At 37.9% G+C, this 20746-nt stretch overlaps 1 protein-coding gene across 7 annotated transcripts in view; it reads left to right on the top strand.

The window, feature by feature from the left end:
• Positions 1-20746, top strand: part of FBXO16 (F-box protein 16) — a 64443-nt gene that overhangs the window by 10173 nt on the left and 33524 nt on the right. For 4 of the 7 annotated variants that reach the window (XM_025922077.2, XM_086703772.1, XM_086703776.1 and 1 more), the window contains exons 3-5: positions 3164-3199; positions 14450-14656; positions 17747-17911. In XM_025922077.2, the coding sequence (XP_025777862.1) occupies positions 3164-3199; positions 14450-14656; positions 17747-17911 (408 nt within the window). The remainder of the gene's footprint in view (positions 1-3163; positions 3200-14449; positions 14657-17746; positions 17912-20746) is intronic. The other 3 variants (XM_086703775.1, XM_086703773.1, XM_086703777.1) reach the window with 3 other exon arrangements.

Raw genomic sequence — 20746 nt, 5'->3', positions numbered from 1 at the left:
AACACTTGGTGCTCATTGGGTCACGGGATTTTAACTTCACAGCAGACTTTAAGCAGAGAGATTGAATTCAAATTTGGGTGTCTAAAAAATAGCATGATCAGCATAGGCAAATGTAACAGATTTCAAATTAATTTAGGCATTATGATTTTTGAGAGGAAGAATGTTTTAAACATACACATTTCTTTGCCATCTAGTGTTTTTTTTTTTAATTTTCTTTTTTTTTTTAAGTTCATTTAATTTATTTTTGAGAGAGAGAGAGAGAGAGAGAGCAAGCCAGGGGAGGGGCAGAGATAGAGAGGAGAGAGAGAATGCCAAACAGGTTCTGCACTGTCTGTGCAGAGCCCAATACGAGGCAAAGCTGAAACCAAGAGTCAGATGCTTAACAGACTGAGCTACCCAGGCGCTCCACCATCTAGCGTTTTAATTGAAAGTAACCAACATTTCTTTTCAAGTACGGTTTACAAATGTAGTACAGTACATGTTAAAAGGGTGTTCTGAGAAAAACACCTAGTTGCCATCAATCAGTCATAATTTAGGAGCCCCTAAATGTCTTACTCCTACACTGTAATGATGTCACATGGTGAAATATGTAACTTCAGTGTCAACAGACTAAAATACAACCGTAGGATTTTGACTTAACAGCAGGCTCTGAGTAAACTGTGATATAAACAGACTGCAGTGTTCTGCGAGGAAAGAAGATCCATTTTAATATTTCTATTTTGAGTCAATACTTTGTTTTCCAGCTCTTTAAGACGATGAACCTGATTGCAAATCTTGGGAATGAAGACTTGCTCCAAACCAGAGAGTATAAGATTCTGAGTCTGACCGAGGACCTGACAAATAGCATGTCCCAAATTATATTTCTTGCAAGGGTAGAACAAGAACCATATCTGAGCTTGTCTAGTGGTTTTCCTCTCCCCACTCATTCCCATCAGTTTCTACTTGGGTCTAGATGCCTTTGGTAAGAACTGGATTTGCTTGGACCCGCTTAGACTTGGTCATTGGCCCTCTAAAGACTATTGTTTTAGCCTGAGTGACACTCCCCACCTCCCACCCCATTCCTTTCCTCCTACCTTCTTGCTGACTCTTCTCTCCCCTTCAAGTCAGTGCCCCTTTGTTTCCAAATGCCCCGTATTGTCATTGGGCACCATGATGGTCATCTCATCCTCCTTTTGAAAGGAGGTTGTGGTCTTGGAATCTAACCTTTTCTTATTCCCACTGTAAGGCCCAAGTATGGGCAGCAGTTCATTGTGAAAATAGGACTGGGAGTCAGGACAGGGGAGACCAAGGTTTAGTGAGGAACCCAGTACAGAGTTGAGCTGAACAGACAGACTGGAACCAGTGATTCTTAAAAAATTATAAATGTAATCCTTCAGGCCTCTGCTTGTCCTCTCTAACATAAGGAAATGAAAAGCTCTTAGGGATTCCTTTTAGCTCTAAAATTCTATGACTTTTGAAGCTTTTTTATTGTTGTTCAATCAGCAGATGCTCGTTGAGGGCCTGCCATGCAACCCATACAGATTATAGAGAAATTTGTAATCCACATGGGAACATAAAATGACTGGAAGCAACTAGACAGCCATAGCAAACCCTATAAACCCCAAGTGGAGTGTGGGCTGTAAGTGGAATATGAGTTGAGAGGAGCCAGATCCCTAGATATCAGAGAAGTGCTGGTGCTGGTGACTTGGATTGGGCGAGAGATGATTGACAGGCTTTGGTTAGATAGAGGGCGAGAGTCCAGGAAATATTTGAATCCAGATTTTTAAATCTTCTGTATTCTATAGGTTCTCTTCTGTTTTCATCTAGAAATCCTGAGTTTATCTGTTGCCATTATTTGAGAGTCCTAATAGCCCAGGTGACAGTTAACAGGGGGAAGGGGAGAAGGGCATTCTTTTTCTTCTTCTTTAATGTGCGAAAAGTGTTTACCTGCGATGTGTGAGATCTTCTGGCCAGGAGCAAAACCGATGTTTCACAGGCCATGAGGTTGCTGTTGGACCGATTATTTCAATTCTTATTTTCCTATGCCCTTTGAAACTAGAGTTTGAGAGTCTAAAAAAGGAAGGAAAGCATTATCTGTTAGAACATAAAACCAGCTCCTCACCCTCCTCCGCAAAAAGGGAAGAAATAGGCCTTAGCTTCTCTCCAAGGGGGAACATTCTTACAGGGCTGGAAAATCTAGGCAGTGCTAAGAGGAAGGGAGAAACATCAATCCCAATTTTGAAAGCTGCCAGTGGGGGTGTGTGTAGGAGTGAGAGAGACATTCATGTCTGCTCATGACTCTCCCTTGCTTCCTGTCTCCATAACACCCTCCTCTGCCACACATTCTCACATCAGTCTCCTTCCCTCATTCATTCTAATGCACACATGACTCCTGAAACCAATACTACACTGTATGTTAACTCATTTGAATTTAAATAAATTGATTAAATTTTAAAAAAACAATACACACATGACTGATGCTCAGAAAAACACCTCTGCACTAATATATAAATCCATCCACATTGCACTGATACATCCATAAGTATATTCATTATCCAGCAAACACAAGTATCTGAGTATCTGTAATATGCTTTGCACTCTATACTGGAAATGTAAAAAATGGATCAGACGTGGTTTCTGTCCTAAATAGTCTATAATAACAAACCTATAAACACTGACTTGTATGTCCAGAGGTGTACATAAACACATTTCTAAGCCCACAGACATTTCAGTGCAGGTACACCCACTGAGGGGTGTTCATACCAAGATATAAAAACAGAGCTGCTCATTCATAAATTTCACAGGTTCTCGTACGGTTGATATTTGGGGGAGGATCTCCATTTTCCTGTTTTTCCTTTATCAGGTCTTTCATCTCTTTTCAAATTCTAAAATTGATTTCACTTTACAATTCCATTCTTTTCTTATTTCTTGCCTTTAAAAAAAGGATTACTTTTTCTTTAAGATGAATTATTCCCCATGGATAAACTGAAAAAAATGATACCTTCCCCAAGTTAAAAATAAGTAAAGTACCCTCTCAGGAATGAAATCTGTCTTTTTATACTCAGTTGGTACAGTCAAAAGACTGTCAATTTTTATTTATTGATACTTTAATGATGTCTTTCTTACAATGGGTATTTTGAACCATGAAATATAAAACCATTCCATTCTTTTTTATTTATTGCAGGTATTTGAAGAAAGAAGAGCTCTGCTTGGAAAATGGGTAACCATTCAAAATATAGTTACTTCAATGTTATGTCACATTATCATAGAGCCCAAAGAATTCAGTTTGAACATAAACATAACTGAACACTTATTGCCTGAGAAATTTAACTGGTACCATCTGTGTGAATCGATTAGGGTTCTACATTCATGAAGTAGGGTTCCATCTCTCACAAAACAGCATTCAGAAAGGTGAGTTGGGATATGAGACGACCACTTAGTAACCAGCACGGTTCATCCATTGAGCTGCTTAGCATCCATCTACACCCTTCTGCCTCTACTTAAATTTCCAAAGGAAAGCTGTAACAACTTTATGCTTTTATTTAACAAGGTACCACTATTCTTTACACAACTGAAAACTTTCTCACCCTTTCCTCAAGGGAGACACAGAGTCCCAGTGGTCATTGTCCTTCCCTGGGTCATGATCAATCTCTAAGCAGTGTTTACTACTCATCAGATTCCTCTCTGAGCCCCACCTGTCTCTACCACCCAAGAGAACTGAAAGCATACAGTCATGCCAAAATGTGTACATGAATGTTAATAGCAGTATTATTCCTAATAGTCAGAGTGTAAATACCCAAATATCCATTAACTGATGAATAGATAAACAAAATGTGGTCTATTCTTTTTTTTTAACTTATTTTAAATGTTTATTTATTTTTGAGAGAGAGAGACACAGCATGAGTGGGGAGAGGAGCAGGGAGAGAGGGAGACATAGAATCCTAAGTAGGCTCCAGGCTCTGAGCTGTCAGCACAGAGTCCGATGTGGGACTCAAACCCACAAACCGTGAGATCATGACCTGAGCCAAAGTCATATGCTTAACTGACTGAGCCACCCAGGTGCCCCAAAATGTGATCTATTCTATGGTAGACTATTATTCAGCCTTAAAAGGGAAGGAAATCCTGATACCTGCTACCACATGGATGAACTTTGAAGGCAATATGCTAAGTGAAAGAAGCCAGACACAAAAGGACAACTATTGTATTGATTCCACTTATATAAGGTACCTAGAGTAGTCAAATTCATAGAGACAGCAAGTAGAATAGAGATTACCAAGGGATGAAGACTTATTATTTAACAAGTACAGAGTTTCAGTTTGGGAAGATGAAAAAGTTCTGCAGATAGATGGTGGTGATGGTCACACAACAGTGTAAATGTACTTAATGCCACAGAACAGTACACTTAAAAGTGGTTAAAATGGTAAATTTTATGTTACATTTATTTTGCTAAAATTTTTTAAAGGTAAGAAAATTTTTAAATTTTTTGAAAGGTAGGAGAAAGGAATAAAGTAATGATACATGCTACAACATGGATGAACCTTAAAAATAATATGCTAAGTAAGGGGCACCTGGGTGGTTCAGTTGGTAAAGCATCCAACTTTGGCTCACGTCATGATCCCGTAGTTTGTGAGTTCAAGCCCCACATCGGGCTCTGTGCTGACAGCTGAGACCCTGGAGCCTGCTTTGGATTCTGTGTCTTCCTCCCTGTCTCTGCCCCACCTCCCCCCTCAAAAATAAATAAACATTGAAAAATTTTTTAAAAAATAATAATATGCTAAGTGAAAAAAACAGACATAGAGGCCGCATACTGTATGACCCCATTTACATGAAATGTCCAGAATAGGCAAATCCATAGAGACACAAAATAGATTAGTGGTTTCCAAGAGCTGGGGGAATGACTCTAATGGGTACAGGCTTTCTTTGGGGAGATAATGAAGATGTTCTGGGGGCGCCTGGGTGGCTCAGTTGGTTGGACATCCAACTCTTGATTTCAACTCAAGTGGTGATCTCATGGGTTTGTGAGATTGAGCCCCACATGGGACTCTGCCACTGATAGCAGAGCCTGCTTAGAATCCTCTTTCCCTCTCTCTCTGCCCCTCCTCTGCATGTGCTCACTCTTTCTCTCTCTCTCAAAATTAATAAATACACATTAAGAAGAAAAGAGGGGCATTCACTTTCAAATATCCCCTCTCTATAAGGAGAGCTTTTCTACTATTCTTCTTTTCTAATCTTATACTCTGTTAAACTTTTGCCTGCTGCTCAAAAAAAAAAAAAAAAAAAAAGTGTTCTGGAAATAGTAGTGTTGACTACACAACCTTCTGAATACACTAAAAGCCACTGACTTGTAAACTTAAAATGCCGAATTTTATGGCATGTGAATTATATCTCAGTTTAGAAAATAAATTAGGATTACTTAAAAAACTATCCGGGGCGCCTGGATCTCGCGGTCCGTGGGTTCGAGCCCCACGTCGGGCTCTGTGCTGACAGCTCATAGCCTGGAGCCTGTTTCAGATTCTGTGTCTCCCTGACCCTCCCCTGTTCATGCTTTCTCTCTCTCTGTCTCAAAAATAAATAAATGTTAAAAAAAAAAAAACTATCCTTAGATTTCTCTCTTATTATATGTAATATACTTGAAATACCCCATTTTTAAGCATACCGCTAACACTTTTTCCTTATGAGAGCATCTCTAACTAGAATGTAACTGGACAGGATGCCCTTTCCTGTGAGTTACTGAAACTCATTTTCCTAAGGAAAATGGAAAGTTTTAGCCTGCTATAACAGCCTAAAGTTCTTAGGGAAGTTTGGGCTGCTATAACAAATTACATAGATTGGGTAGCATATAAACAGCAGAAGCTTATTTCTCATAGTTCTAGAGGCTGGGAAGTCCAAGATCAAGGCATGGGCAGATTCAGTCTGGGAAGATCCCACTTTTTGATTCATAGATGGCCTTCTTTTCACTGTAGCGTCACATAGCAGGAGTGGGGAGAGAACTCTCTGGGGTCTCCTTTTTAAGGACACTAATCTCATTTATGAAGGCTTTATCCTCATGACCTAATCACCTCCCATAGGCCCCACCTCCTAGTACCATCACCTTGTAGGTTAGGTTTCAACCTATGAATTTTGGAGAGCTACAAACATTCAGTCCATTGCACTAAGACTAACATAAATACTATGTCTTAATGTTCTTATTTGTTTTAGTTGATCACCAATTCTTTTTTGTGTTGGTCTACAAGCTCCTGTCTAGGATATTTATTAGCCTAAGTACATTTTTAAAACTTATATACATAGTATATCTGGAAGGATACACAAGAAAAGAGGCAACATTGGTTTCCCCTAGGGAGAAGGATGAGTCTGGGACAAGGTGGAAGGGACTCCTTTAGCTGAATAGCCTTTTGTACCTTTTGATATTTTTAATCATATGAATGTATTACCTATTCAAAATAATAAAATTTTGGGGCGCCTGGGTGGCTCAGTCGGTTAAGCGTCCGACTTCAGCTCAGGTCACGATCTCATGGTCCGTGAGTTCGAGCCCCGGGTTGGGCTCGGGGCTGATGATGGCTCAGAGCCTGGAGCCTGCTTCCGATTCTGTGTCTCCCTTTCTCTCTGACCTTCCCCCGTTCATGCTCTGTCTCTGTCTCAAAAATAAATAAATGTTAAAAAAAAAATTTAAAAAACAAAAAAAACCCAAAATAATAAAATTTTATAAATATGCTAAAAATTAAGAAGTGAAAAATACCAAAATTTTAAACCTAGCAGAGTTTTTCTCATATCCTATTTACATTTTAAAACTAACTTCATACTTGTCACCAACAACTTAAAAAAAGACTTACTTAGAATAACTGTTTTTACACTATCATTCCAGTGGAAATCCCTGAATTAATATAACCAAGGCCAGTTCAGCCAGTGTTTGATGTGACCAGCTTTTGAATGGTTGGTGGGATTGCCAGTTGTTAAGTATTTTTAATATCAAGGTCTTTAAACCTTTAAAAATATTTTGTTTATTCTTTTCTTTTACCATAGCTGATAGAAATATATTTGCAAAGATCACTAATTATCTCTCTTCTCCAATAGACTAGTTTATATAGGGAAGGCATAGTTCTATATTTTGCTCTTTGTATATTTCTTGACACGCCCAGACATTTAATAAATACTTTCTAAATGAATAAGTGATAATTACTGGTTTTTCTCTTTTGTCCAACATCAAACTTATACCCCGAATTTACTATGTCATGTGGTAGTCTATATACCTCCACAAAAGCCACATGAATTGAGTTTGAGGGGATTATTTCCAATTTGCCCTATTAATTTTCTATCTCCATTTTAGTTTTTAGATTTTTTTTGTTTATGTTTCAGGAAAACCATGAGACTGATAACATAAGAAATGCAGTGCCAGGGTGCCTGGGCAGGTCAGTCGGTTGAGCGTCTGACTCTTGATTTCAGCTCAGGTCATAATCCCAGGGTTGTGGGATTGAGCCCTGAGTTGGATTCCACACTAAGTAATACTTAGCATTACTTGGGCTTTTCATTATAGGGATCAAATATTGGTTTTAAAGCGCAATCTAGTATTAGAAGTAAAGTCATTTTTAAAAATAATCTGGACTGGGGTGCCTAGGTGGCTCAGTTGGTTCAGCGTCCAACTCCAGCACAAGTCATGGTCATATGGTTCATGCATTTGAGCCACGCATCAGGCTCTTTGCTGACAGCTTGGAGCCTGGAGGCTGCTTCAGATTCTGTGTCTCCCTTTCTCTCTGCCCCTCCCCGGCTTGTGCATGTTCTCTCTCTCACTCTCTTCCCTCCCTTCCTCCTTCTCTCCCCCCCCCGCCCCCCGTCAAAAATAAATAAATAAACATTAGAAAAATTTAAAATAATCTGGTCATTGTGAAGTAAGACATAATATAAAACCTATCCAATAATAGTCCAAAATATATTTGGCCATAGAATGTCATTTTTGTTCATACATAAGTGCATAGTCTTATCTGATATTCTGTATAGTAACAAACAAAATAATTAAGAGAAACTGCAAACCTCTTCTACTTTACTTGCTCCCTGCTACTACTTAATCCTTGATGTCTTAAATCTTCTCTGCCCTACAATCCTTGTTAGAAAAGGCAATTGCCTCCCAAGAAAAACAACTCTCCAAAACAAACACAGAACTATTTTGGTTGAAAAGAAAGCATCTCAAACTTTTTCTCGGCTTCTGCATTGTTAACAGAAATAATAGGGGGAAGCCTGGCTGGCTCAGTCAGTAGAGCATGTAACTCTTGATCTCAGGGTTGTAAATTCAAGCCCCATGTTGGGTGTGAAGATTACTTAAAAATAAAATCTAAACAAACAAACAAACAAACAAAAAGAATGTGTTATAAAGAATTTGAAAAAAGTAGATGGCATCACTTTTAATTTGCTGGCAACAACCGTAATCAGAGCTGAAATGCAAAAGAGAAACAGGAGAAAATATTTTGTAAATTGCATGATAGGTAAAGATTAATATCTAGGATTGTAAAGCATTTCTACAAATCAATAAGAAAAATACAGATATTCCTATGGAATAATGAGCTAATAGAAGAATGAGAAATATACAAAAATATACAAACGGCCAAAAAACTGAAATTAGAGAAATACAAATTAAAACAATGAGATTCCCAGTCCCTCCCTTTGCCTATGTGACAAAAATTAAGGAGATAGATAATATTCGATATAAGTAAGGATTTATTGGAGAGTAGGAGGATATGCTTAAACACAATTGGAGGGACTGTAAAATGGTAAAGACTTTTAAAAGACAATTTGACAGGATCAATTAAAGTTTTAAAGGCAAATGTCCTCTGAACCGGTAATTCCACTTCTGTGTTTCTGTACTAGAGAAATATTCACACAGGGCATGAAAAGGCATGTTTTGGAATATTGCAGTTGGTTTGTTTTTGGGTTTTTTTGGTCTTTCTTTCTTTCTTTCATATTGGAAACAACCTAAATGGTATTGGTAGTAAATTGAGTATGTAGATCATGGTATAGCTATAATGAATGGATAAATGAGAAAATGAAAATACTATGAATGAATGAGAAAACAATATGCTCCAGGTTCATTAATATCAGGTCATTTATGGCTATATCTTGTTTGTTATTTTATTATTTTTTAAAATATTATTTGAGAGAGAAAGACTGAACAGGGGAGAGGGACCAAGGATGAGGGGGAGAGAGAGAGACAGAGAGAGAGAGAGAGAGAGAGAGAGATTCTCAAGCAGATTCCATGCTCAGCACAGAGCCCAATGAGGGGCTTGATCCCACAATCCCAGGATCATGAACTGAGCCAAAATCAAGAGTTGGATGCTCAACCAACTGAGCCATCCAGGTGCCCCCTGTTTGTTTTTTAAACTGCTTAGCAGTATCCCACAGGATAGGTATACTCTAATTTACTTAAGTGTTTCCTTATTGATAGCTATAAGTGTATGCAAATGCATAGAAATGCACAGCGGTGGGTACCTGGGTGGCTCAGTTGGTTAAGTGTCCGATTTCAGCTGAGGTCATGATCTCATGATTCATGGGTTCCAGCCCCACATCAGCTCTGCACTGACAGCTCAGAACCTGGAGACTGCTTTAGATTCTGTGTCTCCCTCTCTCTCTCTCTGCCCCTCCCCTGCTATGCTCACTTATGCATGCGTGCTCTCTCTCTCTCTCTCTCTCTCAAATATAAATAAACTTAAAGTGGAATTGCATGGTGGTTATTTCTGGGGAATGGAATGCGATTAGATGGGGAGGAGCAGTTACAGAGGATTTTCATGTTTAATTGTATATGTACCTGTTTGAAACTTTTTAAAAGTTTATTTATTTATTTTGAGAGAGAGAGGGTGGGTGCACAAGCGGGGGACAGGCAGAGAGAGAGAGAGGGAGAGAAAGAATCCCAAGCAGGTTTTGCCCTGTCCACACAGAGCCCAACATGGGGCTTAATCTCATAAACTGTGAGATCATGACCTAGGCTGAGATCAAGAGTTGGATACTTAACCAACTGAGCCACCCAGGCACCCCATGAAACTCTTGAATAATAACGTATCCATACCTTAATTGTGAAAGTCAGTTTTTGGTAACAGGACTCAGAAACTCAACCAGATTGGGATAAATAACCAATAAGCAAAAAATAACAAACCTTCTTCATTTTGTCCCCCCACTCACAGTAAACTTTTCTTTGCCAGTCTGTGTGAGGTGAGTGGAAACTGATGGCTGTAGCAACTGTCCTGATGTCCTGCAACTGCATTAAGGATCCTTGGAACAACTACTCCAAACATAGGATTTTCACAATTCTGTTAAGTCCAGAAAGCCCTGTAAAAAGGCATTAAAATAATTATAAAATATAATTGTGATAGAACATAACGTAACATAATTGATTTAATGTAATATAATGTAAACAAAGGAACTAACTGTGAAGGGAGGTACCATCTGTGTGATACAGGATGGAAGAATGGTCCTAGCTACTCCCCAAATTTCACATATTGGATCCCTGGCTACAATGTTATGGGTATTTTTACTTGAAAGGAGATTATCGAATTCCTGGACAATTAACTCTTCCATGGATTATTTACTTTTTGGATTATTCCTAGCACCTTTTAAATTCCAAAGGGATTTCCCCCAACTGTGAAGCGTTCTTCTGAGTCATCAACCCACCTTCAATTGGTAGGAGTTCAAGGAATGCAAATTCATTTTGTATTAGCCTAAACAAACACAATTAGAAAGGAAAATCCCTCGAGGCAAAAAACACCTATCAACGCCAGATATAAATTACCTTTGACCATTATAATCAGGGAAATAAATGAGAAACCAATGTAATTATCTTTTTAATCTCCAGAGGAAAATGTTTTAATGTTTTCTTTTATAGATTTCTTCAGCACTTTATAATCCTGGTGTTCTTTTACATTCATTTTAAATCACTGTTATTCAAGCTGAGCTCATTCTCTTTTTGTGGGCAGCAATGAAAGTAGATGAGCTAACCTCCGTCATTCTAAATGTAATTCCCATCCTTGCCAATGCACAGACATAATTTTATGCTTTTTAATTTAATTGTTTGCATATATATTCTTTTTACACTGATTTAACCCACATACTCATTATTTTTAACATCACTTTGATATTTTATAATAAGCTGCCATGTATAATGAGTCATAAATCCTATTAAGAATTTTATACATAGATTATTTAATCCTCACAACAACCCTACCATTTAGATATAATTATTCCTAATGTATAAATGAGGAAATTGAGAGGTTGTTAGTGGTGGAGCTGGAATTTAGTGATTTATTTCCAAAGAGTATTGGAAATAATAGAATACTGGAAGTAAGACTTCCAATAGTCTCGTTACCAAACCCATCATCAATCTGTAATGCCATCCTCTATTAGGCATTTTTGATTATTTCTGATTTTGTGCAGTGATAATAATATCTCATGAAAATTTTTTTGTAACCATAATCATCCTGGGTCCCCATGTGGCTCAGTTTCTACAGAACCACAGAGCACTGCCTATAAGTCATTTTAGAAATGAATTCCAATTTTCACTTTGTGTCTCAAAGGAAAATCACAGCAGAACCAGTTTAAAACTCATAGCAGTACTTCTCAGGTCTCCTTTTGTTAAACAACAGAAATTCAGCCGAGTAATTTAAAAGATCAAATTGGCTTTATTGAACAATTTGTGAATCAGGCAGCATCCTATGTAGCAGATAGGAGCTCCATCAAGCCGTAGAAAAGGAAAGGTTTTTAAAGGTAGAGAGGGAGCCTAAAAACAAAATTACTAGCAAAGAATGCATTGTTTTAGGCAAGGTTTTCTTCCTAAGTGGAATGGAAGGGATCCGTCAGTAAATTGCCTAGTACTAACCGGGAAATTCCATGTTGACTGGTTAAAGTTATATTCCTGGGGAATTTATGATATGCAATTAGGTTAGGTATTAAATCTTGGTTTGCTGAAGTGGGGCCCTTAACATAGGTGACTCCATTTTGGTACTGTGGTTTTCTAGTTAACACCTTCCTTCATTCCTCAGCTCTCTCGTTCTCTAATTGCTATCTAAGGCAATGAATGTCTGAACCCCCAAACCCCCAACAAGCCAAAACCTTACTGCTTTTCTTTCTCCTCACACTTCCCCTTTGGTTCTTTATTTTATAGATCAATGCAGCTTCTCAGGCATGGTCCTTCCCCTGGCCCCAGTCATTCTGGTCTGGCTTCTCTCTCTTCAATGTAATAATCCATCCCAAAAGGAAAGAAGTCCTGTATTGTGAGAGTTGGAAATATGGATTGTGCAGAAATAGGGATAGGAGAAATCAGGGAACACTCACACACGAATAGATTTTTATTCATTTATTTGTAAGTTGAGGTTTTGGGCTTTTTCTTCCCTGCCATGAGCACACCGTAAAGGCCCCTACAGGCGTTGTGTCTTGACAATGTCAGGATTCCAAACTCAATGACAATTCACTACCCATTTAACTTGGCTTCATACATGTCACACAAAACAAAGCATAATACAGTCACCCAACAAAGAAGATACAACAGGGGGCAAGAAATTAATGAACCAAATGTGAAGTCAGTCAGTCCCTAAGTGCACAGTTAGGGTGAGGCCTAGGTCATCTCTCAGCTCACACTGCTTATTATGTTCAAAAAGTGGGAATCTCTGTTATGTTCAAGATCAATCAGTAGGGGCCTTTGGCAGCATTTGCCTTTCAAATATGGTCAGAAGTTGAAGGGTTAGTGCCTGGAGAGTCTGACAGTTTGCCGTAGAAATCCCCCCTTTTGAAAGGAGTTTAATTGGGGCGCGTGGGTGGCTCAGTTGGTTAAATGTGCGACTTCAGCTCAGGTCATGATCTCACAGATTGTGAGTTTGAGCCCGTGTCAGGCTCTGCGCTGACAGCTCAGCTGCTTCAGATTCTGTGTCTCCCTCTGTCTCTGCCCCTGCCCTCCTTGTGCTTTGTATATCTCTCAAAAATAAATAAACATTAAAAATTTTTTTTTTGAAAGTTTAATCAGTCTTGGGCCTTTGCAGGCCTCTTCTGGTTCTAGTGATTATCAGCTCTTGGTTCTTCCAGGTTCTTATCAGTTCTTAGTACTTCCAGTCTGTGCCAGTTTGGGTGAAATCTGGTCTTAGCTGCAACACCCTTCGCTGCTTATGTCACTGTTTGACAGGAGTGACTCTATCTTATTACATTCACCCTCCCGTCCTTGAATTATAGTCTGCAAACTGAGATTCCTGGGTCATTAAATAGATCTGTAATAGTGAATAGTTTTTGATTAAGAAGTATTCTTGCCAGGGTGCCTGGGTGGCTCAGTTGGGTAAGCTTTCAACTCTTGATTTCAGTCCAGGTTGTGATTGCATGGTTCATGAGATCAAGCCCCACATCGGGCTTTGTGCTGCTGGTGTGGAGTTTGCTTGGGATTCTCTCTCTCCCTCTTTCTCTGCCCTTCACCTGCTTGCATTCTCTCTCAAAATAAATAAGCATTTTTTTAACTTTAAAAAAATAAGTATTCTTGCCAATTAAATATAAATACATATGACTATAATGAAGTTGATTTGTCATGCTTTATATGCCTTTTTAGGTAGTGTATTTTATGATTACAACTAAAGTTCCTTATAAAATTCTCATTACTTTATGATGACTGTAATAAATACCTATACATGAAATGCAATAGTATACAGAATACAGGTAGCCCCAAACTTTCCTATTTCTCTTCTCTAATGGGCTAAGGAAAAAAAAGACAGATTTAGACTCTGGTAAACTGACTCATTCAATTGGTAGATGTTCCCATAAGAGCCTTTCTCTGGGTTTTGGCCAGCCCTCAAATTCTTACCTTTCATCAGTCATTGATCTTGGAACTGATTAAGGGTTATCTCTGGGGAAAATTATGACGTAACCAAAGCTTTTGTTTGGCATGCCTCCAGATTACTCTGGCATCTACTTCCTGTCTCTGGCAGTCTTTTTTCCAGGTCCTCTTATTGACCTTTTCTCTCCAGTCAATCATTTACACATTACTGGGGCTTTAACCCAATATACTCCCCTTCTCAGGGATATTTGCATATTTTACCTTATCTGCAATTGTGAGTGCAAAGCTTTGTTTCTGATCCTGGAGTTTGGCACTAATGAGCTAATATAGAAACTCTGGTGGGAAATGGGCTGCCCAGGTGCCTTCTCTTGAAATTGTATCTTTAAGTATATATTTTCTCAGTTTACAAATATGGCCAGCTCCCAACTTACTGATCTTATATAACGGCAAGTTCTGAGGTCGAGTGCACTTCTGTGTATGCACTCAGGTCTTGTACACGCTTGCATGTATAAATGTGAGAAAGACAGGTAAGTGGCAAAACATCAATTTACTAATTAGGGGAAGAAGTACATGCTATTCATTAGTAATAAAATATGAAACTTACTTTCTCTGCCATTCTTCTCTCTTCCTCTAATGAATCTCTGGTATCAGACTGAACCTGGAGGGTTTTTTCTTTCTTTTTTCCAGTTTGACAAATGGACAGACTCTCAACGGAGAAGAATCTTGACAGGCCTGTTAGAACGTTGCTCCCTGGCACAGCAAAAGTTCTGCTGTCGAAAGCTTCAGGAAAAAATTCCAGCAGAAGCTCTGGATTTTACTACCAAGCTTCCAAGGGTGTTATCTTTATACATCTTTTCTTTCCTGGACCCCCGAAGCCTTTGTCGTTGTGCACAGGTAAAGGCAAAGAATTAGTGTCCAACATTTTATAGTGATAGCCTAGAAAACTCTAAAATGAGAAGGAAAAAAAACACATGCACAAAACCAAGAAATAAGATGAGATGGTCAATATGTTTAGTCTATATAGTTTGAATTAATCCCCATCTTCTTTGTACCTAACTCTGTATTTAGTGCTCAAAAGTAGATATAAAATAATGTAAGACATCATTAGTATCCACAGAATAGTATCTGCTGGTTGGGGAGACAGATACACATATATGAAATGGTTCATCAGCAGGATAGTCTTACAGTGCATAGCATACAACTAGGATAAAATTCTAAATTGTATGGTACAGGCCATTCATAAACAGAAGAGCTCAAAATAAGGTGCTAATGAGGTATGTACCAAAGACTATGAGAGTAAGAGTTCAGAGTGAGTAGACATGCTTCCAGTGGCCTTGGAAAAGGGGCTGCTGTTTTTTTATAAGTAAATCCACCATGTATTAAAGTATACTTCAGTCACTTATGAGATAAACTAGTAGCCATTTTATTAAGTGTTTCCATAGAGGTTGGTAACACTAGAAGTTACTAGTCACCATGCATTCACATATGTGTAACATGTTAACTTTAGTTTTTAAAGTTAAGAAGATGGATGCAGTAAGAAAGATGAATTAATAAATGGTGTTAGGACAATTGGGCAGCTATCTGAAAAAAGTATTCTAGTAGGATAAAAGATTGGTATGAAATCAAAGGAAATCATAAAATACTCAAAGAAAACATAAGGAAGGAGGGCTTTGTGAGTATTCTATAATACCCAGAAGCTTTTAAAGAAAATACACAATTTAGGGGCACCTGAGTGGCTCAGTCACTTAAGCCTCCGACTCTTGATTTCGGTTCAGGTCATGATCTCACATGAGTTTGAGCCCCTCACTGGGCTCTCCACTAACAGGCTTTCTTGGGAGTCTCTCTCTATCCCCACCCCCCCTCAAAATAAATAAATAAACTTAAAAAAAAGAGTATCATATAGCTATATGATGAATTACTGTGGGAACATTAGAAAACATGTTTTCAAAACACAAAGATGCTAATAATATGTAAAATGAAGAAACACAATTTAAAATTGTGTATATAGAGTTTCCCAATTTTGTTTCACAATGCCTAGAAAAAAAAAAGAACTCTGTCAGGTTGTTAATAAAGGTAATCTCTGATTTATGGGGTTATGGGTATTGTTTTTCTTTTTAAATGATTATTTTATTTTATTTTATTTTATTTTATTTTATTTTATTTTATTTTATTTTATTTTATTTATTTATTTTTTTGAGAGAGAGAGAGCGAGCACACAGGGGGAAGGACAGAGAGAGAATCCCAAGCAGGCTTCAGGATGTCAGCGCAGTCTCTTTCTTAGGACTCAATCTCACATGGGATCACCACCTGACCCAAAATCGAGACACTTAACTGACTGAGCCACCTAGGTGCCCTGGGTATTATTTTTCTTTAAACTTCTTGGAATTTTTCAAATTTTGCACACTGAGACTGTTTTCATTTGAGGGAAATGTTATTGGAAATCACTAATCCTATCATATGTGTACCATATGTCAATCTTACAAGATCCTGGCATTATGTTTTTTTCCCAGTACTGACTGTGAAGAAAACACAGGCAGTTGTTCTTCAGCTAGATTTAAACAATAATGTCATTGCACTAAAATGAGCTTTGAGTTGTTTAAAAAGATGGAGGCAGGAAGGGTCTGATAATTTTGAAAGCTCCTACCCTCCTACCTACTCTTCAATTTGCCTCATTCCTGTCTACCTTAAAAACAAGCAAAAAAACACCAAAGAGCAAAAACAAAACATACCAAAACCTTATCTACCCCCGGGGAGTGGGGGAGGGAGGGAAAAACTTGATACCCAGCTCAAAACAAGATGTAAGGAAAATGAGGGAAAGAGTGAGAATTGAGATATTTTTCTCCTCATCTCATCCCTCCGAAACCCCACCTCTCCACTGAATTCTGAGTTAATGAACCATATGGGGATTAAGGTTGCTGTTGTTTCATTTCTGCATTGAACAAAGTAAATGTGATTTCTGTTCCTGCCTGCAGGGCTCTGTCAAATTTTCTACCCTTTTTCATTCTTCCAGCTCCTGAACCTGTTATTTCTTGTAATTGTGCCCTCCCCTCTCCTGTTTGTCTCCTCTTCAGCCCAGAAAACAATGCTAAACATAATGGAACTCAGTATTTGGTAGATGGAAGGAGGAAGAGAGGGCTAGATAAATGGATGGATGAATATTATAGTGTTCTGCCTTTGTGTGTGTGTGTGCTCAAAAATTATTAATGACTTAATCTTGAAAAAGCGACTAATTTCCCAAGGTTGAAATTTAGGTTTGAAGGTTAGATGTTGTCTTTGCGACTCTTACAACACAACACAGAACCCCTGGGCTGAACTTTATATATGAACTAGCTTTCAGCAAGACTTGTTCAAAATCTGAAGTAAGTTACTATAAATACTGCTGCACCATAGTAGGGTCATCTCCAACATTTGCTGGATGTGTGAGAATGACCAGAATGCCATGGGAATGGAATGTAGAGAATAAACAGTGTATGCTCTATGGAATCTTAAAGGCTACATAGGGCACACCATAAGATATCAGTAATTACGTTCTGTTTATAAAATTTCTATTTAGTTAAATCATAAGAATGGAGGGAAAATGGAAGCATACCAAAAATGAGTAAATAATATGCAGACCTGAGTTTCTATAACCCTCCTATAACTTTCATATGAACTTCTAGGAAGTTCCAAAGTCTATTTGAGCCACGGTTGCCTTGTTTGCAACATGAGAGTAGTAATAACACCTACCTCTTTAGGTTGCTGTGGGGATGGTTAATAGGTACTCAATAAATATTAGTTGACTCTGAATCTAAGTGTGATTTAACATTTACAGAAAATCCTCCTGCCTAGGTAGAGAGCATTTCAGGTAGATAATTATTTAAGTTGTGATTTGCAGGAAAAGAACAATAGAGTTATCTCAGGTCCAGGGTGACAGCTCAAGACCTAGAAAAAATGGGCATGTAAACTGAGTTAAGTTTTTTTTTCTTTCCAATTACTTTTTTTCAGGTGAGCTGGCACTGGAAGAACTTAACTGAGCTGGATCAGCTCTGGATGCTCAAATGTTTACGATTTAACTGGTACATCAATTTCTCTCCAACTCCCTTTGAGCAGGGTATATGGAAGAAGCACTACATTCAAATGGTAAAAGAACTTCATGTTACCAAGCCTAAGGTACATTTGGGACGAAAAGCAACAAATATACAAATATCAGCTATTTAGGAATACCAGAGGGGAGATGGATGGGGAGGGGGCGGGGAATGGGTTAAACAGGTGATGAGGATTAAGAAGGGCACTTGTAATGAGCACCTGGTGTTGTATGTAAGTGTTGAATCACTATATTGTACACCTGAAATGAATATTACACTGTATGTTAACTAAGTGGAATTTAAATTAAAACTTAGGGGCACCTGGGTGGCTCAGTCGGTTGAGCGCCTGACTTCGGCTCGGGTCACGATCTCATGGTCTGTGAGTTTGAGCACAGTCTGGCTCTGTGCTGACAGCTCAGAGCCTGGAGCCTGCTTTGAATTCTGAGTCTGTCCTCCCCTGTTCTCACTCACTCTCTCTCTCTCTTTCAAAAATAAATAAACATTAAAAAAACTTTTTTTAATAAATTAAAACTGAAAAATAAAAGGGAATTCCAGAACTAAGACTAAATGATCAAACTTGAAGTTGGGGAGGGGACTTGGTTGAAAGGAAGTACACTATTAGGTCAAAATTTTCCTTTTCTGAGAACTTGATAGCCTTGTTCAAGACATCCATGCTAGTTGAGAGTCCTCATGGGACACTCCCAAAACCACAGTTCCACCCAGGAGGCTAGGACTGCGGAACTCCTCATTCTGTTCAGATTCCTGGATTTCTGTGTCTCTGACTCACACACCAAGCAATTCTGACACTGAGACTCTGTGGAGAATGTGCAATATTTGCTATCAAAGGGTCATCAAATTTTACTTTATTAATTCAAATTTTCTGATTCTATCAGGTGAGCTAAAGTTTATTTGTGTATCATTTACAAAGAAAAGTTTTCCAATCTGTAATTATGGAAATGAGTAATGAGTATACTAAAGTTCTTTTTAATCCAGAAACTAAGCAATGTAAAGCATTTACATATGATCATAAAAAGTAAATAATGCAGGAATAATTTTCCTAGTTGTTTTGTCTGCATTATAACCAATGTTTATGTTCATTCTTATAGTCACAGTTAATTAGATAACTCATTGGAAAATTTTATGAGCCTTTTCTTTATGGTGTGATCTATACACACGCAGAGTTGTGCATCGTTTTGTACAATAGATGAGTTCCTGAAAATTATGTGTAAATTAAATTTTTTAAATGATTTTTAAAACCACAGGGGTATCATATCCTGTGAAAAAATTGCAGTGAATCCTTTTAAAATTGAAGAATCCTTTTGAAAGATTAATAGTCAGCTCCTAACTTGTTCATTTAGCTTTAGTTTTATTGTTTTAAAGTAGAATCCATCTACATTTAATATAGTAATAAACTATGCATAATTAATATTGTTACAATTGCAACGATAAAACTAGTCTTTCAGATTTCAGTAATGGGTGTGCTCCATGAGGATTTCTTTTAAAAAATAAAATTTAAGTTGCAGTGATGGAAGAAGTTATTTTCAAAATTACCATGGCTGTGACTTTTCAGATCTGATAAGGCTTTTCTTGACTCTCATTTTCAGTTGGGGGCAGGGAATGTCATTCAATAGCTGAAGCTTGGGCAGTTCTGGGGTAGAGAAGAGAAAAGTGATTAACCAGTTTGTAGAAGAAAAGAGGTTTTGAGTAGTACTTATAAAACTGACTTTACAGCTTTGTCTTTAGCAATAATTCTTTTCTATAAAATATGTATAACTGTATTTAAAAATAATGAATAGTTCTGATGAGAGAAAATTGCCACCTCTTTGCTTAGTATTATATTTCTTAGCAAACACTTTGTTATATTAAACTTTAATTTTTCTGCTTGATAAATAGACCTAAATCAGAACGACAAAGGTTAATAAAATCTACTAATAAACTTATTGATTAAAGAAATAGACCTTGGGGCACCTGGGTGGCTCAGTCGGTTGAGTGTTCGACTTCAGCTCAGGTCATGATCTCGCAGTCTGTGAGTTCGAGCCCCGCATCAGGCTCTGTGCTGACAGCTCAGAGCCTGGAGCCTGCTTCAGATTCTGTGCCTCCCTCTCTCTCTTCCCCTCCCCTGCTCATGCTCTGTCTCTCTCTGTCTCAAAAATAAATAAAGACATTAAAAAAAAAATTAAAAAAAAAAAAAGAAATAGACCTAAGTCAGAAACACTGAAGAGTCATGTGATTAAGGTTAATAAAGTCATGTGACTAAGGTTAAAAAGTCAACTGTCAGCACCATACATACTTGAGTAATTTGTGTAGTTTCCTGTGAGGTTACTTCAGTGATGGTGAACGTAGGCAGCCACTGGAGTTTACCTTCACTCAAGCACCTCCCCCTTCCACCTCCCCCCAACCCCCAGTACCTTGTACCTGGCATGTGCTTCAGCAGAGCTTTTGAAAGCATTTTATGAGCAAATGGTTGTGGTTAGTATTAGTTTCCTCAAGCTTAACATGAAGACTGGACTAGAATGATCTTTGTAACTATCTGCAAGGCTCTGCTATCCACCCCACACAATATAATTTCAAAAAGACTCAATCTAGAAAAGGAAGAGTAAGCTGAACCCAAAGTAGATAGAAGGAAGAAATAATAAAGGGCTAAGATCAATGAAATCAGAGTAAACAATAGAGAAAAATCAGCAAAACCAAAGCTGCTTCTTTGAACACATAAATAAATTTCATAAGTTTCTAGCTAGGCTGATCAAGGAAAAAAAGAGAGAAAACATTCATTACTCATAACAGAAATGAAAGAGGGGGCATCAGTACAGATCCTGTAAACATGAGAAGAATAATGAGAGAATACTATGAATTAGTCCACATCACTAAATTTGACCACTTAGATGAAACACAATTCTTGAAAATACAAATTACAAAAAGT

The sequence above is a fragment of the Puma concolor genome, chromosome B1 (assembly GCF_028749965.1).
Source record: "Puma concolor isolate L17-30 chromosome B1, mPumCon1.1.hap2, whole genome shotgun sequence".
NCBI lineage: Eukaryota > Metazoa > Chordata > Mammalia > Carnivora > Felidae > Puma > Puma concolor.
This window is presented reverse-complemented; position numbering and strand designations above follow the sequence as displayed.